The following is a 25,349-nucleotide window of genomic DNA, read 5'->3' as shown; positions in this document are numbered from 1 at the left end:
TACAATACTTTGAGGAATGCTTAAACAGAGAAAGAGATGTAATATGCATGTATGCTATAAACATAGTTAGTCAAGAGAAGAAAAAAAGCACGTCCAACCACTTGCATTACAAAGACTCCTCAGTTAACTACTCGGATTTCCTGAGAGCTCACACTTCAAGTGAGACTTTGCTTCAGTGATTTTTCAGCTATGATTTTTACAGGATATTCCCCTTAGAGTGCTTTCTAGTTAAAGCTATTTTTCAGTGCTCAAGGCACCTGCTTGACGAAATACTGCATGCTTCATATGGAGATAGAGATGCAAAGAGAGACTTGAAAAGGAAAAAAAAATCGTAGCCTTCATAATGAAATACTCTCCTCCTTCAACAACGTCACAAAACATTTCTACTAATCATGGATTACAATACTCTGCTGATGAAAATCAGCGATTAAAAGTAACTTTCAAACATGCATCTATACTCCAAATATTATTTATTTTGTGCATCTGGATAAATGTTCTTTAGAGGTATGATCACAGCCACTAGCGTTGCATGAACGCGTTGGAGCAAGCCATTACACTTCAGATTATTCAGTGAAAGTAATGTTATTTAAAACTTCCAATACGATAAGCTAACTCCTGAGTCACATATTTATGGAAATTATTTCATGCTAGTAAAAAGGAAATCACAGAGTTCCTGCTTGGCTAATCAAAACAAACAGATCGTGCCGGCGTGAACCTGTCAACTTCCCTGTTCCCGGTCCCTACATGCCCGGTATGGACATGCATACGAACAACTTGAAAATTGCACAGCTCCCACCCTTTCTGAAGGAGGAAAGGAATGTAAATTCTTGCCTGCCTTGCTACAATGCAACTCTGTGGATTGTCCAGAAACTGTTTTCTATCGGAGATAACTTACATTGACCTTGGGAATTGGCTAAGTCACATTTTATTCGGTCTTGAATAAAAATTCTTTTTCTCTGGAGTCTCAAACAATACTAGTTAGGGAGCTTTGATAGGACTGCTGGTGATTAATTCATACAAATTGACACCTACCTCGTAAAAAATGGTACAAAGAGGACATTATTCATAATACCTTTATATTCCTATGTTTAAAAAACACCAGGAGAACACATTGCAAATGAGTTATTCAAATAGCAACAAAAAAAAAAAGTAAATGCTTCTATTTTTAATTTCCTGGAAATGAACTGATATGGGACACACTAGAAGGAATTCTACAAAAAGCAAACCACTTACATAGCGAGAAGCATGTATTTAATTAAATGCTTTGCAAAGATACATGAATAAAGCTATGTGCATGACTTTCTTTAGGGATGGCCCCAGCTGTTTATTTTTTTAAAGGAACAAACAAAAAAGGTGGAGAGCACAGATGCAATAAAGAAACAAAAAAAAAACCTAAGTAAGTTTGTACCCACATACTTTACAAAATAAAGCATGTTAGTGGTACCAAACATTCTATCTAATGTATGACCAACAAATAAATGCGCTGTAACATTGTTCTCTCAAACACCATAAGCCTAACAGCTAAGCTCTGAAAATGACATTGACAATAGGCGTTTTTATTTCGTCAGCCTTCTACAGAGTCATTTAGCACCATCACTTTTTTGTCGTTTTTGCCCTGCCTATCTCCTTTCTCGAAATAACAACAGAAGCATAGCACCTTTTAATATCTAAAATAAAAACAGGAATAGTAAATGCATCCCAACTTCCAGAGATGAGGTAGCTCATGCTAAGAAATGATGGAACTTTCTTGCCTGGACAGCTCAAGGCCAATAAGTCGAATTACTGGTGATGCATGTTTGGATGTCAGCTAAAAACAATGAATTTCTAAACTTTCTTTCTCTTTATTAACAATTGGTCTGGTATACATGTGAACGATTTGCAACATACATAAATTGGCACCATATATAAGACATCTGTATAATTTGATATGTAATGGCTTCTTAGATGGGCAGGTATTGGGAAATCAACAAGTATTGGGTTTAAGATGTATTTTGAAGATTAAGGATAATTTAATAGAATTACACAGATACATTGTGAGCAGTGAAGTCTGGCCTTAAAATTTAAGATATGGGACACCTCTAACTGAAAACTCATATTAACCCCAGGAATATTTTTACTTCATAAATTAATCATGGCTAGGGAGTAGTACTCTTCCGAGCAGACTATTACATAGGAAAGTGCAGGAAAGACAATGCCAAATTAATATGATCTCGTCTGAAGAGACTTTTGTTCTACAAAAGACAGATTTCTGTTACTGACTATCATACGGGCAACCACAGGAAGACAAACGGGGCTGGAAGGGGTAGGTATGATTGAATATAGCCAACGGCTCACAAAAGTGCTCTATTTTTCTGTTATTCAGTATGCATCCAAGCAAAAGAAATAATCCTTAGAGCTTTACATAGTCCCACATTAAAACTATCAATTTGAATACCTGTCAATTTCAAAATAATTTGAAACAAAAGCAAGGAAAAAGATTCATATTACTTTTAAAAGGTGGTCATCAATCCTCTTAAAATTGTATTGTTGTACTAAAAAGTTGGTTTCAATCATTTAAAACGGAAGGTTAGTAAGTAAAATAAATATTCAAAAGGAGGCCGGGCATTTCAAAAGAACCGTATATACAATGCTGATCCAATATCAGCCATTACTTCAAGAGTCTCAGGATTAACTTCAATCAGTCTAAGTTCATGTGTTTAATTGCTGCTGTTGCTGGGTAGCATGTTAATTTCCCCCCTTCCTCTTATACAAAGCAAACTGGCCCGATTTCAATTCCAAATTCCTGGTCGGTACTGCCAATGTCCACCGGTGCAATATCTATGATAGGTAAGCGTGCCACATTCTGTGTTCTGTACTCAAAGACGGTCTTGCCCGTGTTCCCGTTACGTTTCTGCAGGGGGGAAAGAAAAAAGAAAAAAGAAAAAAGAAAAACTTAGACCAGAGCTTAGGTCAGAAACAGCCCGAATTCCAGCTGGCAAGTCATCTGTCTGACAGTTCAGAAGGATCTCACTGTATCTTCACTGAGCAACACCCCCCCCGCCTGTGCTGCACCTTGGTTATTTTAAAATGTATATATCTTGGTTTTATACTGATGAACAGACCTGTCAGATTGACACAGCAGGATTTCCCCCTCGAGCTGGACTGATTTTTCTTTATGTTATGATATTCTTCTCTGTGTGTTAATATGTGCCTGCACACATGTTCTTGGGCTATATTATTTTCAGACACCGAGAGAACTCTGATTTATTTCATGTGCAAAACTAATTTTAGAAATATTTTGCCTGTACCTTGGACTTGGTTGAGAATGCTAACGAACATGAAAAAAATCTACTACTTGCTGTTTTTTATGCCCACAAGAATTTTTGGGGAGCACATTTTCCTTTCCAACTCAGTCAGTCATAGTACCACTGAGTTCCCTCCAGTGTATTGCTGCAATAACCTTACCCATCTGGCAGACAAATGCTTGAGGTTATCTGCCCTCTTTGTGTGATTCCACCCAGAGGTACACGAGTAGTGGAAAATGCAAAATGGCAAGTTACGTATCTCAGTACGCTCACTAATAACTAGTAATTTGTAAATACCCTCTAAACAGTGCAGACTTCTATTACACGAAGCTAGAATTGTAGTAAAATACCTATATGATCAGTTACTTCTCCATGGTGAAATTCTGAAGCACTTTAATTACCCCACTCTATGGATTTTTTTTCTAAATCAGGAAAGAACTGAAACCATTAGAAGAGAAAAGTCCTTTTTCTCCATATCAAACGACAAAACCCCCAAACTTACAGAACAGCTGTCATGCAGAACAGTGTATCTGAATCGGCTGTTTCCCTCCGCTTTGATCTCCAGGTCATTGGCCCCTTTCAGAATTACAGCTTTTTTCAGATTCTTAGTCTGGTCATCCATGTACCCAACACTGTTTTTACAAAGGTAAGTGATATTCTGGGAAGCTTCCTTTGATAGGAGGCGCAGGAATGTCATCTGAGTGACAGCTGTATCCCCGTACACAAACTGTGAAGATAAAGAAACAGATCAACACATATCACATGAAAATTCCTTAAGAATTCAAGAATTTTAGAAACATCTGTCATTATCGTAACCATTTCCAGATATGACTAGCAGGACCCCTATTACATAAAATCTGAGAATGGTTTATTTTGTAATTTGCTGCCAGCTGAGGACAAAGAAAGGTGGACATCCTGTAACGGGGATCATTTTGACCATAAAGCTCTGCAGCTGAAAAACTGAAAGGCAGTTGGGTCTCCACAGACATGCCAAGTTCTGGAATTAATTCTGCCTTCTTTCAAAAAGGGATTCAGTAGGAGCTCAACCTTATGTATGAAATAGTGCATAGAGCAACCTCAAACTAGGTAAGAAACGTAAAGCACAGAAAAAATTTTTATAGTGTACCTGCTACATTGCAATTTTAACAGCTTGTTTTCTATAGGCTTTGTATTGTATTAGAAGCATCACAAACGGTCAGGAAGTTTGACTATATAAAAATAAGTATAGATTTGCATATGGACTTTAGCAACTAATTAACTTACAAAGAAGTTTGAAAAATATTTTACAACGAGCCACTGTTTCTCTAACAAAACAGAAGCAATTTTTTCTACCAATACAAAAATTCAAAAAATCCTGAGATATTTTCCCTACCTGTGCTTTGTGAATCATTGAAAAAAAAAAAAAAAAAAAAAAAGGTGACAAATTACTAAAACTGAAACTGAGGAAGAAAAAAGAAAATCTTATGGACTGACACTGCACTGTCATTTTTCAGAAAATGTGTTATTTCTGTTTAGCAATCTTGTACACTTTTATCTTTTAGAATCTGTAAGGAGTGCATATGACTATTGCACAGATCACACTGTTAGTTAAATGAATCTGACCATGTTTTCAAAAATGAACTATTCTTTTCTAGTATTCCTGAAGATAATTTCTTCCTCCAAAGAACATCTGACTTAACAAAAACACTACGTGTAGCTCTGCAGGCAGCTAAACATCAACAGTGACATCTTGGGTCATAGCAAGTTCTCCTGAATTTAATAAGAAGTGAAAGCATCTCAGTAAGAGCAATCAATGTCACGTCTGTTCTCAGTATCACATCTGCTCTCAATTGTTGAAGTTCTGAACTGTCGTCAGGAATCCAATTGATAACAGCACTAGTATTTTTACACACCAGATACTTTTTTTAAAGATATTTAATTACTTCCTATGAAATAACAATTGGAAATATTTTCTGTGCTTTTAGTTTGATGAAGTAAGAATAAAAACGGGAAAAGCTTGCTTATTAATTATATACTTTACATAGCATAAACTTCTGTTATTTGGCAGGATCATTAAGTCTACTTTAGAAGTTACCAGAGAGTTACCTGACAGAAAGCTAAGAGTGGAATTTTTGTCTGCCTAGAGACTGATGAATTCGGCGTGGAGCATTCTGACACACAATATAACATTCATACTTTTTTAAAAAATGGATTAGCTGAGAGGACTTATAAAGTAAGCTTTGTATTTTTTAGCAAAGAGCTTTCTGAAAAAAATGGTAGAATTCAATTAAAACAGCGGTGATTTAAATCATATATTAGGGTAAAAGTACACTTTTTTTAAGGACAAGGATAGTGAGTTACTGAAGGAGACTGCTAGAGAAGTTGAAGTTTTGGGGATCAAGAGAAATAAATCTCTTCCGCCAATGGTATACTTGTAGCCAATCCTGCCTTGGATGCACTTGCATTGTTTCTCCCAGCTCTTTCCTATATTTACTGTATGATAACAACCAACTGAATATAAGGCAGTCAATCAACAGTTACGATGTTCTGACTGTAGCAGAATCTGCTCAGAATAGCAGATGAAGTTCTAAACCAGAAGGAAACGAGTTTCATAGAAGTCAATTCTTGACATTACATATATTTTGTTACCTGTGATCCCCTGTTCATATCAAGGCCGTACCAAATGGGCTTTACATCAGATGACCTGCTGGCCCACCATGTTTTACGTGGTATAGTAGAGGGGTTTGCAGAAATGCAGGTCTCTCCAGTTTCCATGTTGCAATATACTTTTATAGCATCTTCAACACATCCCTGGTTAGGATCAATCCAATATTCACCTGCAAAGAACGTAAAATATGATTCCATCACATTATTAAGATTCTTGAAATATATAAGCAAAAGTATGTCATGACAGTATAAAACACAAGGAAAACAGGCATATATTTCACATAATCTGATGCGTGTTTTGATGCGTGTATCAGGTATACACTATAATGTTACTTCAAGATACAAGCTGATCAGTATTTCAAATATTTCAAAACTGGGGAATGCAGACTTGGAAGTTGTTTAAGGTTAGGGTTGTTTAAATCCATGGCAAAGCTCCTGGGCATTCCAAGTGTGTAAAGAACACACAACGGCTAGAAGACAGTTATCCCTACATATGAGAAACCAGTAGCAGCCCCTCCTCGTGTTGCTGTTGGAGGCAGTTTCAAGAAACAGGGAAAAAGCTGGTAAGGCCTGCCACAAGTTCTCTCTACCTTCCAGTCTGTTCTGATTTATCACTGGTAATCCACATAAATTAGGGACAGCCCTAAATAGCACATTAGTGCATTACTGCTTATGATTTGCCACTATAGAACCGCAGTAGAGAATTCTGGATGGAAAGCACTCACAGGTTTTCATCCCACAGGAAATGTTTTGAGCTAATAGCAGTCAGGCAAACATTCACAGCTGGCGTGCCAGCCTAGCTCTCTCATCACATAAGTGGTACTCCACGGTGAAAACACTTTCAGAAGTAGTGTTCCATGGAAGTAGAAAATATTTCGGATTTTAAAATACATCTGAATAAATACTGAATAAATAAATATGGGATACATTAGAATACATACTTTATTAGCAAGGAGTTTTCAAGCTCCTAGTGTGAATGTCAATTTAGACCAAAATCTGTATTACACGTTTTTTCCAGTGGCCAAGTATCTACTGGAAATAAGACAGAATCATATGGCACAGGCAGGAGATGGTATGTTTATACGCACCACTCTTCTTGGATGGGTGGCACAGCTTCAGGTCATCACAAGTCCGTGCTGGGTGTTTCTTTGAACCATCTGGGCTGCGCATAGTCTCAATCTGGCTGCTCAGTGACTTCAGCGTGGCATGGACTCCTGGGTCTGTCTTATTATGGTCATCTGGGGCTGCTTCATCTTCAGTAAACTCTGGTAGCGGATCTGCCATAGCATCATCATAGTGTCCCATAATGTCACCAATGGCAGCAGTGAGATGCCCTGGAGGTCCTGGAGGGCCAGGAGGGCCAGGATCACCTGGTGGACCCTAAGGTTAAAAAAAAATAAATAAAGGCAATAGAGGCACAGCAGAGTAAATACTATGCAAAACGATAGCAAAGGCAGCCGCTAAAAAAGCAAAACTTCATGGCCAGTCACCGTAAGGCGCAGGGAAAATTCAAATATAGATAAACAATTCACATATCCAGGGACAGGAGTAAGAGATTAGAACTGCATGTGAGGTATTTTCTCTGCTTCAGGCCCTCTCTGCCTGTCTCAATACCTTGCTCAATTTTTTGTTACTCCTGATTTCAGACCTAACAGCTGGAAAAAGTCATCAAGGAATGGCCGCCTTATTCCATTTTTTTAAGCCATCTACCCCTCCTCGTTCAAATCCCTGCCTAATAACTTTATTTCTTAAAACTGAAAACAGCTGTAAGTGTTTTTTAGAGCAATCTAAAATTCCTGCTTCCCCTGAGTTACCTCAGGCACATTTTCAACTAGTAAAGCCTGGACGGAGAATTTGGTGCTAGAAATATCTTTACATTTGTCCTGCACAGTGCTGAGCCTTCTGGCCACAGGTATGTGAGACAGAATCTGCATCACCCTTACTCAGCAGAGCAGGTGTTCTCCCGACTAAATATGTTTTCCTGAATGACGGGTTGTGAGGTCCTTCTGTCAATCTGAATTGTGACACTTGGGCACATAACTGAGTCTTGAGACAGAATGTGTCTGTTAATAAACAGATAGTTTAAGCTATCTTAATAATAATAAGCCACCTGCAGGCTCTGCCAGCTCTTCTTTGGCAACAGAAAGTTTGTAACATACCTTCATTGTAAGTTTGATGCTCTGGTGCATCAGACGGTATATCAGAACATGGAATTTCCTTTGAGATTAATTACTTCAGAATTCACAACTAGTGCTCCAAATGTTTACTACAGAGCACACACCCAGACTAATACATGCTGCACCTGACAAATGAAATCTTAACTTTTATTTCTTGCTTTGTCGTTCCAATGCATAGTTGCAGCAAGCTACCATGAAAAGCAAAACTAAAGTTGCTGGTATGTGATATTTCTTGTAGTATCCCATTACACAGATGAAGGATCTGGATACACATTGTATTCTTATGCTCTACCATAGACTATTCATCCAAGTCTTGGTGCCTTGGTAGAAGTGGAGATACCAATAATTGGCAGGAAATCGAATTAAATAGGGTGAATATTAGCACACGATAAACACAGGAGACACCACGTCTTACAAGACAGAAAAACAGCACAAACGGCTTTCTTTGTCTTGCTCATTATTTTATTCCGCCTTTATTCCACTCTTTCCACTTCTTTCCACGTCTTTTAATTCTCCGTGTGATCACCCAGATAACCCTTTTCTCAAATCCCTCTAATTTTCTAACTTACCTTCCTTGGGATAACGTAACTTACATTTTATGACTTCGGGTATCATGAATTGGTAAATGTGGAATACGCCTGGGGTGGTTAGCAAAGGTTTAGGACTTTTTCCAAAATGGTCAAACTGTTTTTCATTAGTTGCGAATGAGCTCACAGTTGATGTACGTAAACCTCAGATCAGGCTGAAGGTCCGCTGAGCTGAGTGTTGGAGTTTTGGGCTGCTCATTTGGACTGAAGGATTTCCTTAACGCAAGGCATGATGGAGTATGCTGCCGGCAGTCAGTCACATGGCTGTTATAATTCAGTGCTACCTTTGTGGGACCACTGACTTTGAACTACTGCTGGTTCCAGATAAACCAACTGACGTATGCTTAGACATGAGGTTTCAGGACCCAACTTGCCAAATGGCCATTTTGAACTGCAGATCCAGCAGGATCCAGCGAGCTAACTGCAGAAATAGCCCTCAGTTCGCCTAAGGAGAGCATAGGTGGATAAGACTGGGATCGCCACAGGTCCGGAAGATGAAAATGAGTAAGAAATGAGCCCTTTCAATACAAAGTTACCCCTGCTATTTGTTGGAGAAACCTTACAATTTGTGTTGAGCTCACGGATGTTTGAGGAAGTGATGCAATGGACTGTAAAAAATCTCATTACTTGAAGGTAACCTTTTGCCTCCATATTCCCATCAACATACCTCAGGTCCAGCTTCTCCTACACTCCCTCTAACACCAGGAGGCCCAACTGGCCCAAGTGGACCGGGGCTTCCATCTTTGCCAGAAGGACCAACTGGACCTGGAGGACCCTAGAAAAGATAAGAGAAAGAAAGAATGTATTTTAGCATTTAATAACAAAATTATACAAAATAGCCCTTTACAAGCAATATCTTTTCAGGAAGCAAAAAAAATATTGGTGTCTATTACCAAACTTTTCAAAACCATCCTTTTTCTTCTTCTCAAAAAGTAGGAAGGCAGTTTCAATGTTCTTCTGAAGTCAATCACCTCAGCCAACATACCTTGGATCAGCTGTGTATTTTTTCCTAAACCATCTAAGTGGGTTTAATTCCAGGTGCTGTGATGACTGGAGTAGCTGCTGTACACCCAAATGTATACAGACTCAGAGACATACTGTCACTTGGAAACATCCAAGGGAGTCATATTTCGCCTTTACTTTTGGGTGAATGACATACACAGCAGTGTGAAAGGCAGAGCAGCAATTAGCAGAGCTGCCACATATACAGCTTTGTATCAGCTGCAGCAAAAATGTCTGTAAAAAGAGACTACCCCTGTAGTTATTCTGAACTGACATTTTTATCTAGCTATAAACTGCACTTATGTCAAAGCTTTACTATATTAAACAAGGTAATGTCTCTCAGCAAAAGATACCAGGGTAATCACCATATGATTCTGAAGTCAATAAAAGCCACTGAAATAAAAGTGAAGCAGAAACAGAAATCTGATAGGGAAAAAAAAAAAAAAAAAAAAACAAGCAAGAAAAACCCTAAACCTGAAACATTATACTCACCCGAGGACCAAATGGGCCTGGAATGCCAGGACTGCCCTGTTCACCAATAGGACCCTAAACAGAAGAAATTATCATATCATTCCTTTAGTGTTAAAGAATTAGTGCGTGATATACACAATTCTGTACGACTAGGATTATAATATACATGAACAATGGGTAGTACCTTTCCTTCTTATGATTAATTTTCATTCTATTGTTCTCTTTTGGCACAAACAAAGAGTAACAACTGTAATCACAATTTAGATTACTAGAAGTTACGGGTGCTTGGGTATATATACAGTTGTTTCTTCAGAAAAGCCTTACTTTCATGACATTTAGGATCAGATTGGTTTACAAAAGAGTAACTGACGGCGCTATTATGAAGTGGGAAGATGCTTTGGGTGTTGAGGCTTTTTTGTTGACTCTTTTCCTGCATGTTGAAACTTCCAGCTCTTGCACAGGATCAGCGAAAAAATGTAAAAAATTAAGTTTTCTATGGTATTTCCATTCAATTGCCACTGAAATTATGAAATTCTTGCAAATATTAGTGACAGATACTATCAAAGTCCTCATGGGATTTGGCATTTGATTCCTTGAATGTAAAGAGTCCAAACACCAGCAAAAAGCTTTTCACACTCTAATGTGCTTATCTGAAACTACCAACTTTTGTTATCATCTTGTGCTGACAGGTCAGTGTTCGGTCACTGCAGCACTGGCACAAATGGAGCAAGAGTAGGAGAACACATATCGTGCAAAGCACAGGTCTACCTCATGAGGCAATAGCATTGTAAAATCGCATTAACAATATTAGCAAGCACAGACAGCCAGGCCACTCACCAACACCGTGGGGGAAAAAAATAACTCATGTTTGCTTTTTTTTTTTTTTTTTTCATTTTAAATAACTATGTTCCTAATACATTATTTAACAATCGAGGAAATAAAATTACAGTAAAGCCAGAAGAACTTACAGGAGGACCAGGAAGACCTTGAAGCCCAGTGAAACCCCTGTGTCCTTTCTGGCCCCTATCGCCTCGATCTCCGTTGTCACCTTTGTCACCACGAGGTCCTTGGGGACCCTGTAAATATCAGTCATGAAATGTAAAATTCTGAACTGGAAAAAAAAAAAAAACAACCTCAAAACCCCCTAATTTACTTTTAGACACTGCATTCAGACCTCCTTCACTAAAGCTGGAAAGGTGATGCTGGGGCAGCTCCACAATCTTAATTTTTTACGAAAAATAAGTAAATAATTACAGAAAGCTGTGCTGTGCTTAATTATAGTTGTGGTAAATTTATTCTATTTAGCTTCATAACACAGTCCAAAAAGTACTGAAGTACTAAATTAAATAATTTACAGAAACATTTTTAGATTGAGAAATTGCTTTGCCTTACTGAATATAGCAAATTATTTTCATAGATGAGAGACTGATAATGATAAAGCACATTTTTAGTATGAAATCCTCCATGTTGCATCTTTCCTTCTCACAGCTCCTTTCACCTTCACTATGATTAAAGTACAACTGAAGTTATATTCCCTAACTACAGGCAACAACATTCAGGCTCCCCAGCACGGTTCTATTACTGACACAATTTCATTCTTGTTTTTTTTGATAGTTTCAAACTTTTCATACTAATTCAAGAATCATTAGAAAAAATGGCTTCTGCTTTCAATTCTATATTTCTTAGCCCAAATTGCATGCTAAATTTCTCAATGCCAGATTCCAAATAGTTTATCAATGGCATCATTATCACTAACTACTCAATAAACCTTTCCTGCCTCTCAAATGACATCTGCTTAGGGACGGGACAACATTCTTTTGAATTTCCCAAGTTCGCAATTAATTTTTTGTTCCAAGCTTGGATTGTAAAAGAGTTATGTAACACAAAAAGATGGCTTTTGTTTGTTTTTCCATTTGGATTGAAGTCAGAATCTCATGAGTTGAATTAAGGAAGTTTCATGGGAACAGGTGATTTTGTTATATTTCTGCCATTTTTATCTGAAAATGTGCCTTTTTGTTCAGCATTCATTTTTTTACCCCTTATTTGAATTGTCAAACACAGACTCCAGCCATTTGCTAACTCAGGTCCTACCATCATCTGGACAGCAACACACTCCAAATAAAGAGGCTTCCAAAGCATTTGTTATTTCTCTGCAAAGTATTTTTAAAGAAAGTGTAGAAATATTAGTGTATCCAAACAGATTTGTACAGCTTTGCAGCTCAGAAGACAACCTGCATCCACTTCTCGTCAGAACAATAAAAGTGGAAGCCATGTTTAGCATCCTAATTTGGGGTCAGTTTCTCATACACGCTTTCCTGTAAAAAGTATCTCAGATAAAATCACAGTGACTGTGGAGAACTCACAGGCAAACCTCTTTTTCCTGCACGACCTGGGGGACCCATCGGACCTCGAGAACCCTACAAAATTGCATACAGAAGATATGTGAAGCAATGCACAAAATCATACACAATAGCTTTTTGATCAAGTATTAAGAGAAAAAAAGTCTCACTTACAGTTTCACCTCTTTGACCTGCATCTCCTGGAGGGCCAACAGGACCTGGAGTTCCTGGACCCCCTGGGGAACCTGGTAAGCCTGCAGGGCCAGGTTCACCACGATCACCCTGCAAAACATAATGTCAACATTATTTATCTACAGAGGACTGGACTAGACCAAAGCAACAGGACTCTAGCATTGCTACTCTATTTTCTAGCAATTACAATCTACAAAGATATTCCTTCTGTAAGAACTCAAGTCTGAGTTTGTGGAGGCAGGTGTTCTCAGCCTTAGCCAAAGTTTCCTCAACTTTGAGAGGTACTACTTATTCAAAGCTGTGACACACTTTCAGAACAAGTTCTCCATTCAAGTTAACTGAATGAAGAGAAAATCTACAATAAGTCAACAATAAAATGGAGATTTCCAGAAGTGACTCAAGAAAACAATATATACTTACACGCTCTCCAACAGCTCCATCTCGTCCAGGAGTACCATCATTACCAGCAGGTCCCTAGAGGAACAAAAATAGGGCTATTGACTAGCTCTGTAATCTTGCATTTCTATAAAAAGAACTAGAAAGCTGTTCTCCACCTCTAACTTCAAGTCAAGGAGAATAACCACTAGACTGCCTTTTTTTGCATATTATGAGGCTCTAATACTTACTTCTGGACCAGCTTCACCTACAGGTCCAGTGGCACCTGACTGGCCAATAGGTCCTGGGGGACCTTTATCACCAGGTGGCCCCGTGGGACCTTGTTTTCCTGGTGTACCCTAAAAAAGATGAGAAACATCATATTAAAATTTTAACACAAACCAATGAAAGCACAATAAACCTGCTGCCCACAAAACGCTACTCATTAATGCAGTCTGAAGTCATCAACAGTTGTAACTTACAAAACCTGATAACTAAGGAAAATGTTCTTGTAGGTTTTGAATGTATAGTTAATATACTGTGTATTTTTAAGGAGTTTAATTGTGTTGCTTGCTTTTGAATAGGCTTTTATTGACTAGAAGCTGCACTTGAAGTCAGTCTATCTAGTAGCAACTCTTAAGCGCACACTCCCTTGATATATCAATGTCTGACGGCATTATCTGCAATAGGTAAGGTCTTTTTGAGTGGAAAAACATAATGCAGTTTGAAATAAGTGACATGATTTTTTTTTTCTCTGTCTCAACACCAATAAATCTTGTTAGCCTGGAATAATTTCTGGCCAACTTTACCTATAAATTGACTTTATGGATCCAGTGGTAATGGCAGATCGTCCATACCATCCATTTTACTAATAGTCTATTTAATTACTTGATCTCCTGGATCATTAGGCTTTCCAATAAGTATCTATAAATCCTACATGAAAGCAAAGACAGCACAAATGGTAATTTTGAAGACTGTAGTTCACAATTTATGAAATAGCAATTACAGTGTATTTACTCACATCCAAGTGACCTTTGGGCACCTAAATGAAGACTCTGGGGCTGTTTTTTTTAAGGATCTAGTTTTAAGTCAAATAGGAACATTTTAGCCAGAAGACTTAATGGTATTACCCACTCACTCTTAATTCAGGTTCAGACTTTCCAATATGGCAGGAACAAAATCTCCCACCTCATGCATTTGCATGAGATTCAGTTATTTACTATTCTCTCTATATTCACTCCCGCAAGTTTTCCAACTTTCTCCTCATGCTATGGGACACTACGTTCAGAACCCCACAAAGACGATGAGAATGCCCAAGCTGGTGGAGTATTGACTTGGTTGTTACTTACTGCAGGACCCGGCAGCCCTGGCATGCCTCTTTCCCCTCGCTGTCCCGGCATACCAACAATACCTCTTTGACCAGTAGTTCCTGCAGGACCAGGGGGGCCATCCGGGCCCTGAAATTCACCAAGGATAAAAGAATGTTACTATTATTTCAGTAGCAATAAGTATAACAATGACACCAAGCCTAGAGGTGGTCTAGGGAGAATTGCTAACATCAACCAGAACGTACCGGCTGCCCATCTTCCCCTGCATCACCCTTGTCTCCAGGACCACCAGGAGGCCCAGATGGCCCTCGATCTCCCACACGGCCATGAGAACCAGGATCACCACGAAGACCTGGGGGACCTTCTTTTCCTGGCTCACCAATAGGCCCAGCAGGCCCTGGAGCTCCCTAAGAAAATTAAAACACACTGTTACATTGGATCCTTTTCTGATCCAGACAACCAAATTCTAAGGACTGTGCTTTGATTAACTATAAATACGCATACTCTAAGGAAGACCCAAAGTGTAAATGAGCTAAGAGATACTATCATCTCATTTATGATCAAATGAGATTAAATAAACTTCCCATCAAATTATGTCCAAGCTACACCCCCTCCCCATAATTTGCAATTCTAAACTACCTCCCTCCTTTAAAAGAGTCTTTTTTCCCCTCTCTTTTTTTTTTTTTTTAACCTCAGGTGTACAACTACTGCTAGAAAACTCACCCTTGCCCATTCTTTCCAATATCATCAAGCTAAAGTCCATATTCAAACTTTTCATTCATGTGGTACAAATTGGTGTTTTAATGGACATTTGTTCATTTCTCAAATACTTCTAAAAGACTTCACATTTATATTGTGTTTTCCACAAACTTCACACCTTTTGATAAACTCACAATGACTGCAAGTTATATTTCTCATCAAAACATTAAAAGGCATATGAAGCAAGTGACAGAGTTCTCTGTGTGGAGTTGACTGCTCAGTTGTTGATCCAGACCTAATTTTTTTTTCTTTTAGTGTTTCTGAAAATGTTTAGACATGAGAGATTTTGTGGGTTTGCTATGGTTTGTTTCTTAATTTATTTTAATGGATCTTATGAGTAACTCCACCAATGAGATAACCCAGCAGAGGCCTCTTCTTTTTCCAAAAACTCTCCTAACTTCAGCCACCACTGAAGAGACAATACACTAAAAAGTACAGGACGATATTGGTTGTTGTTTTGTTCCTGTAAGCATTTAAGTCATTAGAGCAGCTTGAACAGCTCAGAGCCTCCTTAACCCAGTGAAAAGTCTTGCACCAATGTGGACACACTGACACTGGATCAAGCCCAAGACTGAGTTTTACTTAATGAAGTCGGATATAAGCATGCAATCACAGAAGCCCGTGCTGACAAGCTGTTCTCTTCTATAGCGTCAGGCCATAAACACTGCTTCATGTTTCCTGCTTTACTTAGTCTTCAGGTTTTCAATGACCAGTTTATGAAACACGGCATGACAATTGACTTACAGTAGGTCCTGGAGGCCCAACTCTTCCAGCAGATCCTGGGAATCCAGTAGCACCCTAAAAAACATTTTAATGGCAACTTTATTGAAAGAAATACAGCACTGGTTACTTCAAATGTTCTCAGCTGAATTAGTGAGCAAATGTTATAGTTACAGACTGTGAAAAACAAGCTGAGATGAGGAATCATACAAATATTACATAAAATTTAGTATTAGATTATCTGCAGTCAGGTCACAAAAAATAAAATCTACTTACAGGTGGACCTTGAGTTCCTCTACCACCTTTCAGACCAGGAACACCTGGAGGACCCTAAGAAGAAAGAAGAAAGAGAGGGGTGATAGTAAACACCCAGGACATTTTAAATATGCAAGATCAGCCTATGCCACTGGTTCTCTGACAATGTTATTTATACTTGCCGGTGGACCAGGAGACCCAGCAAGACCCTGTGGTCCTGGAGATCCAGCATCTCCTTTCTGTCCAGGTTCTCCAGGTTCACCTTTCACGCCTGGTTGACCATCAGGGCCCTGCAAGAAATAATATTTAGAAGAGACATCAGGTCAGAGAATACCATATCATTCCAGCCTAACAACGTCACTTTGTAGGAAGTTTCTAGAAGGCAAAAAATAACAGAAGAAAAAATCAGCCCAGAAAACAGTGTATTTGCTCAATGGTTCAGTTCAAGGGAACTGTAACAGTTCAGCAAAGTCTTTAGAATATCACAGATGGGATTTTCTGAAGCCTGTGAAGTCAGAATTTACATTTAAAATATTTTCTTTTCTAGCTCACATTTTTCTTTCCTTTAGATTTTCTATTTTCCTGAGTAGCTATTGTAGCATACCTAAAAGCAAAAGGGACTGAACAAACACTGTCTTTTCTAGTCTTCTTTTTCCCACCAAGGGAAGCAGGTGCCTGACTCTTTGTGAAAGGTCTGAAACACAATATTTAGGCTGTGGGAAAATTTGGGGTATTCACTGGAAAACTCACAAACCTTCCATTTGGCCCATCAATTGATTCCGGCCTTCACTACTCATGAAGCAAATCTTTGCTATCTTCAATAAATGACACTTTATAACTTGCCTCATTTTAATCTCAAAAGAGCAACACAGCATATTTGTGGAAACATAAAATCTGGTGAACAACTACATAATCTTATCAGCAAAACCACTTCTCAACTGTCTAGGGTATTTATTGGCACTTTTCTTTGATATAAAGATGGGAAAAAGAAACAGCTCTTTTTGCAACAAAAATGTGACTCATTTAAGAGCACTGCAGTATTATTCATAATGAAGGAAACTAAGTATATCAAAGCATGACTAAAGGAAACTCATTACTGTTACAAAACACATACCGGAGGACCAGCAAAACCAACAGCGCCAGTTGGGCCATTTTCTCCTCGGGAACCCTGGTAAAAAATTTAGGAATAACTGTATTTAGCATAACAGTCTTCCTATATACAGTATAATTTGTAGTTAAAAATACAAGAAAGGATGTTAACTATTTACTGTCATAAATGTGATTATACTTTTGCTCTATTATTCAGAATCAAATGATCTTTTAATCACAAAATAAACCATGTTAACTATGATGTTGAAATCTGCCATGTGTCCAAGACTGTATGTAAACTTTCAGAATTTAGATATTTAGTGAAGAAATTTAGTGCAAGCACTAGAACTGCAATAGGAGAAATTCTGCTCACAACCACTTCCAGTGATAGCAGGATTCGCCAAAGTGCACACGTTTTGTGCAACCTACCAGTCTAATCAGAAAAAAAAAAAAGAATAGTTCAAAGATGTATTATTCTACAAGGTCAGAATGGGCTATGGGCTGCTTCAACTGAGCTTTCCACACAATGTTTGTTTGGAACAGAAGGAGCTGAAGGCTGCCAAGGTCCAGCACTCCCCAGAGGGGTGGAAGCTATTCCAATTTACACTGGAAATAAGGCTGTTCTGATTTATGACAGAGACATAATCAATTCCAAGCAGTACGAAGGATCTGGAAGGGCTGAGCCTCTAACTCCCTAATGAAAGTCAACCCTTAAAATCCTTAAAATCACAAATGGATGGAAGATGACAAGAGTTAGCGTAATTAGATGAAAACTAAGATATACTTCTCTGATTTGTCCATCTAAATATTTGTATGTCTACAGTCGTATCTGGTATGGCCATGCTTTTAAAAAGATTTCAACAATTAAAAGTGTTGGTATACTTCCAGGAGTGAGGTAAATGAGGGTAAATACTGCCCTAAAACAAGTGTAGGACAGAGGAACAAAATCTGCCAATAGTTTTGCAAGTGCACAGCATCAAGATGGGAACTAGAGATTTTGGCTACAAAGGACAGTCAAGAAAAAAGACGGAGATATATCATCAAATGAGACAAAAACCTGGAGTTTGGATCAGTGTTAGATATCGTTAACTTACGACGGGCAAAAACCAAACATGTTTACTCACAGGGTTTCCACGGGAGCCAGGAGGACCAACTAGACCTCGAGGACCTGGTTCACCCTTAAAATAAAATTAAAGGTTATTTCCCAAGTAGCAAAAGTGACAATAAAGTATGATAATATTAAGAAACTTCAGTAGTGAATGGGAAAAAAATCTGTTTACCTTTTCACCAGTGGGACCTGCTGGACCCATTGGGCCTATTGGACCAGGGAGACCCTTTTGAATAAATTAAGATAAAAGGAAGTTAGAAAGGCGGTGTTTCAAAACAGTTAATTTAAAACTTCTCTTATGTTATCATTTCCATATGCTTTTTCATTGCTTCAAATTCTTCTCTTTATCTCGGAAATCTTGCTGGGTCTTTTTTACCCAAATTTACTTGCATTTCCTCTCCCAGTCACCAAAATCACATATCTCAAAAGCCCTGTTTTTGTTCATTTTCTCTTTCTTCAATAACTTCTTCTTCTACTTTATGCAGCATTTATGAAAAAGGCCAATGATAAAAAAATCCCTAGCTTTATTTCTCAGGAGGAAATTATGTCCTTTTTCCCCCACTTGCACAGAAGCTCTCTATTTGTTTTATGCTAGTATTTAATTGTTTATATTAATTTCAACATGTCCATCATTACTTTTGAAGATTAATTTATATCTTGAAAACTCCTCTAAAGTGTCGTTTTTTTCTTCATAGGGAAGTTAAGCAACATAAGGGTTGCATACAAACCCATCAACTGCACGTAATGATCCTGCAGCACTATTCATATTACATTCTTGAATATTTAGATATCCCAGTTACGATTCTCTGTCACTAGAAGCAGAGTACCACAAACTTGCACCAAGTTTATCTCAAACAAAAATCCCTCTCCTCTAAAAATCTGCACTGTAACTTAGTTCAAACTGAAGAGGAAGACGAAACAGCAGTATTAATGAAGGATGATACTGCACCACCATCAGTGCTGTAGTGATAGGTAGCAGGGATATCTGCAGATACCTAGGTTTAGAAGAGGGATGCTCATTTTGTTCACCATTGCAGTATTAGTTACTGTAAGATATAAACTTGCCTTCCAATGACTAAGAACTGTTCTGCATCTTTGGATACTATCTGACTTACAAATTCCAGCTCACAGCTGCTAATTGTGAGTTAGTGCTTCTGTATGCTTGAGTTTCTCAAAAAAACTTCTTTAATTAGAAATTTAGTCCAGTCAGAATCCTCATCTTTTGTATGTATCTCAGGCTTCCAAAGGCCTAGCGGTTAGTACTCGAACTGGTTTGTAAAACCCAAGAATATCAGACACATGCAATTTATGTAAAAACTAACTCCAAGAGTTTCTGGGAAGAAAATATAGTCAGTGCATATACAGCAAACCCAGCACATTTAGGATTATTGGACAGTTGGTCTATGTAGAAGTGTGCATGCAACGTGTTTTGAACATACTAGATTTATTGCACGTGAGCAGACCAGACGTTATTTATGCACAGGAGGTTCAAAGCTTTCCAGAAGTATCAGCGACTTACTGCCCATATAGGGCTCAGTACATTACAGGAATTTTTGCCTGTGAAATTCAGAGGACAGACCGTGGGCAAACTCAGTCCAAACAATAAGGAAGCATCTGCCTTAGTCCAAGAGTCAGAACTGGTGGGTTTGCTTTTTGGCTATTGATCTCTGCCTGTCCCTTTTTTCATATTTTTACCATAGTCAGCTTAGCTGAATTCCAAATGAACGTGCTACTTCTGGGAGTCTTTTCCATTGACATCTTAACTCCTACTATTGATTATACAAAACACAGGCTTGGGACACAGACATCCTAAAACATTGCGTATGCCAGCCTTGAAAAACTTGAAGACCAAATTTGAAGGGGAATGAGAATGACTGTCAACCCATGATATCACAAAGTTGAGTAGTGTTTAATTCTATGAGCTGAGAACCTCTAGCACAATAAACAATCTGCCATGTGGACAGTTAAGTCTAAAAAGAGTTGGAGTTACTTACTCTGGCCCCGTCATTACCAGCCGTACCTTCAGCACCTTTCTCACCTATGCCGCCCTATGGAAAATACCAGAAAGTCTCAGTTATGACACTGAACGCTGAGTAGTTCATACCCTGGAACAATTACAGTATTAAGAGACAGGTGATTCTACTCAGCATGACAGAAATAACCAAACTTACTCTATCGCCCTTGGGGCCAGGTGTTCCAGCGATCCCTCTCTCTCCAGGCATACCTTGAAGACCTGGTGGGCCTGCATCACCAGGCGTCCCACTAGGGCCTGGGCTTCCCTAAAACAAATAAAGAACAAGTTTTTGTCTATTCATGTGAGAAGTATCTTTGTCTCTAGGCTGCCGAACACGCTGTGCCTGTGTTGAAGTCTCCGGGGTACAGTTTTAAGCAATAATTTTCTCTTAAATTTGGACTTTATTCATGTCCAAATACTTTTGTTTTCCCATTGTGTTACTCAGGAAGTTCAGTTGTAATACCGTAATCCTTCCAAATAAATTAGTATTTACTTAGTGCATATTGGGGATGAGAACAGGCAAAAAAAGAAGGTTGAGCATCTTTCTAATTTGACCTTGATGCCACATGGGTCTACTACACCAAGTAGCTACAAGTAGAAGTTGGGAGGAGCAGAGATGCTTTATTTATGCTTTGTTTCTCACACCTCATGTCCATTACAGGTCTTGCATTACTAGAGGCACTCCCTACCTGGAGTGACCTTCCTAGACCAAATCTTATCAATTGGAGGTGAAAGAAAGGCATGCAGTTTTCAGTATTTTCTTTTAAACGCTCAACCCTGCCAAGTCTCTTCACATAAACTGACACGGTTCTTAAAACAGAGCCATTGTCAGCGTTTCCTCCAGTTCAGAAATGGCTTTGCCCTGTTCTACTGAGAAACAAAAAAACCCCACAGCATTTAAAAATTCAGACCTATATAAATTAATACAAAGTGTGATTTCTCAACATTTGAGTATCCTGCAAGTTATTAATATTATTATACTGGAATAACTGTATGTCTTCCTAGAACCCTTATATAAACAAGATACCTTTCATGGAAAGATATCCCTTTTATAATAAAAAAGCTCTCCCTTGTATGTTCTTGCAAATGAGCAGAATTATACAGTACACCACTGCAACAACACAAATCTCCATTCAGCTTACCTTTGGACCATCAGGACCATGACCTCCAGCCATGCCCTTTTCACCCTGGAGTCCTGATGTGCCTGGTTCTCCCCTTTCCCCTGGATTGCCACGTTCTCCCTACAAAATGGAAAATTATTACTTATTTAGGAGTCAGGGTACAGTTCTGGTAGACAAAATCCTAAATACACCATAAGTGCAGCACTGCTATTTGAACAAAGAGCCTGTGAACAAATTCTAGGAGAACAGATCAAATAGAAAACAGCTTTATGTTTTTATTGTTAAAGGTGAGGGGAATATCATGTTGCTCAGCAAACTAAAAACTGTCATTTCACAGCTGTAAACCAAATCACTGAGCAGCTAGTACTCAGCACCATTTCATCAGCTAGGAAACCGTTAAAGGTGGCAGGTTTTACACAAACGATCTTAAAACGTATCCATGTTTACAAGCATTTTATCGGTGGGAAAAAAGTCAAATATCCACTTTAGCTGTTAAAGTCCATATTATATATCAACTTTCAACCTCAGAGAACTGTTACGAACGTTTAAACTCTGAAAGAAAATACCTACCCTAGGGCCCAACGGACCAACAGCTCCAGGATCTCCAGGCACACCCTAAGCAGAACAGAACTCACCATTAGAATGAAAGCATTATTTGTACACGTACAGTTATGGAAATTAGAGATAAATATTTTCATTTATAAAGTACTGTGAATGCAGATGGCTAGTTCTGAATATTTTCTGTCCATGACAAGGGGAGATAGTCCAACTCAGTCCAAGAATATGGTCAGATTCTAGTAACTGTTTTATCCAAAAGCAGTTCTCAAGCATCTTGCAGACTACATCAGTACGTGTTTTGAAACAGAGTGGGAAATTAAACTACAAAGAGAAGAAAAGGTAAAACTACTTTATGAAGTGGATGCTTGTTAAATTACACAAAAATTACCTGATCACCTGGCTTTCCTCCCTCACCTGGAGGACCTGGTGGCCCAGGTAAGCCCTGTAAAAAAGTAAATAAAATGGTCACTAAAATGATAGAAAGTTATGTAAATCCAGGTTTAATTAAGACACAAATAATATGAATGTAGTATCATACTCAGTAAAAGACTATGCCCTCAGAGATCCCCAAGCGAAATAGTTACGTGAATATTTCACCTACTTGTTTTCCCCCCTCGAAATGAGATGGCAGCCCTTCTTTAACATTTGTAGGACATAGGCATATGAGCCCTAAAAATACAGTTATCTATAAACAGAGATTGACTAACTTAATTAATACTTCATTATCAAGACAATTCTTTTGCTCCATATTTGGCAAATCTTTGGAAAATCTCCAAATTAAAAGTGAAAACCAACAAGGGTTTTCTCAAGGGATACAGAGCTGGTATTTAAGCCTTTGCCAATTCAATTTAGTGCACAGCTGATGTGAAAGCTAATTATCACTAATTATTCTGACCATCATTGCCTTAGTTCTGAAGTTGTGTTTTGTTAAACATCACTTGATTGAATTTCTCCAATTTAAGTTGATAAAGACATGGCTGGTTACATTTTCCGTAAAAAAAATGAATGCACATACCTGAAACCCTGTAGGACCTGGAGGGCCTTGTTCTCCTCTTTCTCCTGCCAGACCCTACACAAAAGAAAGTAGTAAGTATACAGTAGAAGAATATAGGAAGGCTTCCCAATTTTTCTTCTCTCTGAATATGTATATTTTCAATTATGTATTTGTTTATTATAAATTTTTACTTACCCCAGCCCAAGATATACCCTATCTAAAAGATGTAATAGGATGTATCTTATTTCTTTAAGATAGCCCTCCTCAAAATTTTGTGCTGACAGGAAAACACTCATTTCCATTGAAACCAAGGAAGCTAGGAAAATGAACTACGAGAAAATTTTGCCCCTTGCACTCTTGTTTGTAATGGTCACTAAGGGGAATTAGGCTACTAATATATATATTTTTCAATATAAATCTTCCCATTTTTCTAGGAAAATTTTTTCTTTAAATGTTCTTGGGATTTTTTGTTTTGAATCAACAACTGGCATGAAGATAGATAAAAACAGAGACATAAAGAATAACAAAAGGGTGGAGCGATGGGCAGGCAGGGAGAGTGGTAAAAGTTAACTTACTGGTGGGCCAACAGGACCAGAAGGACCAACTTCACCATCTTTACCAGGGGCTCCCTAAATTAAAATGTATAGTGAACAGTCTTGTATACTTAACATATATAACAGAAAAGCATCAGTTTTTGTAATCACTGCAAATAACAGCCACACTCACTCTCTGTCCTGGGACACCTGCATTGCCTGCTTCTCCGGGTTTTCCAGGATCACCCTAATTTGCAGAAATAAAAATGACTATTTTTACATACTGTTTTCACCCATTAAAATATATGCAACTGTTTAAAGTTAAATAGATCTTGGGTACCAGGTGCCATACTCACACTGCTACCCTTTGGCCCAGGAAGGCCCATGCTGCCTGGCTGACCTCTGATTCCTATGGAACCTGCTGGACCTGGACGTCCATCTTCTCCAGGAGCACCCTACAGAGAAAAAACATTTTCCACATTAAATGACAAATATATTTCATTCATATGAACCTATTTACCCCTGCAAAATGTTTGTATAGTTAAAAAATAACATTAACCTGGTTTGGTTCTACAGTTATCAGTCAAAATGTCTTCAAGCAGACATAGCTTTAGCCAAATACTATGCGATTAACATCGAGTCATTACATGTACAAATACCTTATTGTTTCCTTAAAGAGACATTTAGAAAAGATATTTAGGTCAAAATGGTTTAGAAGCAGCTAGTAATCAACAGACACTGCTACACTGACAAAACCAAAGGAACATTATCTGCTCTAATTTTGGAGTTGAGAATCTAAAGTGAACACTTAAAAGAGAAGATGAACCTTCAGAAATCAAGAAAACTCAAGTTAATAAAAGTAGTTTCAGTGAGTTGGGACTTTTGAATTACTGGTTCCTTACTGAAAGGACTAATTTTTGTGTCACTTACCAAGGGGCCAAGTTTTCCTTCAGGGCCTTGAACACCTGGATTTCCTGTCAAACCCTAAAAGTGGGAATAGTATTGGTGTTAAGTTGTGCATACAATTCTAAAACAATAGAGAAACGTAAATAAATCCAAAGGATACACTCAGTTACTACCATGGTACAAATACTAAGATATGCTTTGCACAAGAATATCTTCTCTGTATCAGAGGTCCCCATCCTCATCTTTACCTTACAGTTTCATCCCCCATTGTCTTTGATCTTCCCTTTTCCTATTCTCCCTTTTCTTGCTTTCACACCTCTTGAGCTTCTCACAGGGTCATCTTTATTTCTGCCAACGTTACCCAGTGATCTATGTCACATCTCATACTTGCTGCTCCCTTTCTCTCCCTTTGTGATATTCCAAATTCTCCCCAAATATTTTTCCTGAAAAAAATCTCTAGATGACATACACCATTGAACTATGGAAGTTATCAACCACCAATTTAAGGAAGGTTATTTGTGGCAACTATGTGCTTTACAAGCACCCTTCCTTCAGTTGCATTACCTGGTCTCAATCGGGGCTTTTTCTCCTTTTCTGAAGACAAATGGGACCTGTGCTTCCCACCTTCAGCAGGAGAAAAGACAGGTATTTTGGCCTTTACCCTTTAAGTAGCCCCACTGAAACAAGTTTGTCCTTGTATAACAACTTTGTAATTCTGCAAAATTCATTGCTGCCTTTTGAAACTGAAAAATATTGTGGTTTATAGTCATGGTTTATAGTGTACTGCTATTAGTTCCTTACCCTTGCGCCTGGGAGGCCAGGTTCTCCAGGACGCCCAGGATCTCCCTGACCTCCTTTAGGTCCAGAAGAACCTGCTGCACCACGCTCCCC

At 38.4% G+C, this 25,349-nt stretch overlaps 1 protein-coding gene and 1 long non-coding RNA gene across 2 annotated transcripts; both read right to left on the bottom strand.

The window, feature by feature from the left end:
- Window positions 1-1,178: 1,178 nt before the first annotated feature.
- Window positions 1,179-23,938, bottom strand: LOC309672459 (uncharacterized protein; the record flags this gene model as incomplete). Its single annotated transcript, XM_082483988.1, has 27 exons — window positions 1,179-2,890; window positions 3,787-4,011; window positions 5,913-6,100; window positions 7,019-7,310; window positions 9,362-9,469; window positions 10,189-10,242; window positions 11,136-11,243; window positions 12,531-12,584; window positions 12,681-12,788; window positions 13,119-13,172; window positions 13,325-13,432; window positions 14,668-14,808; window positions 15,905-15,958; window positions 16,157-16,210; window positions 16,318-16,425; window positions 17,250-17,303; window positions 18,349-18,402; window positions 18,505-18,558; window positions 20,327-20,380; window positions 20,504-20,611; window positions 21,489-21,587; window positions 22,038-22,082; window positions 22,414-22,467; window positions 23,041-23,094; window positions 23,595-23,648; window positions 23,746-23,799; window positions 23,909-23,938. The coding sequence occupies 27 exons, from the start codon at window positions 23,936-23,938 to the stop codon at window positions 2,744-2,746; spliced, it is 2,517 nt and encodes an 838-aa protein (XP_082340114.1). The 3' UTR covers window positions 1,179-2,743.
- Window position 23,939: 1 nt separating this feature from the next.
- On the bottom strand, window positions 23,940-25,287 carry LOC309672685. The gene is made up of 3 exons (XR_014269252.1): window positions 25,260-25,287; window positions 24,483-24,536; window positions 23,940-24,007 (listed from the first exon to the last, which is right to left on the bottom strand). It is a non-coding gene; the product is annotated as an uncharacterized lncRNA (long non-coding RNA).
- Between the last annotated feature and the right edge of the window lie 62 nt (window positions 25,288-25,349).

The sequence above is a fragment of the Vanellus vanellus genome (assembly GCF_965231255.1).
Source record: "Vanellus vanellus genome assembly, chromosome: 5".
Taxonomy (NCBI): domain Eukaryota; kingdom Metazoa; phylum Chordata; class Aves; order Charadriiformes; family Charadriidae; genus Vanellus; species Vanellus vanellus.
Note: the sequence above shows the minus strand (reverse complement) of the source record. Positions and strands in the feature narration are given on the sequence as shown.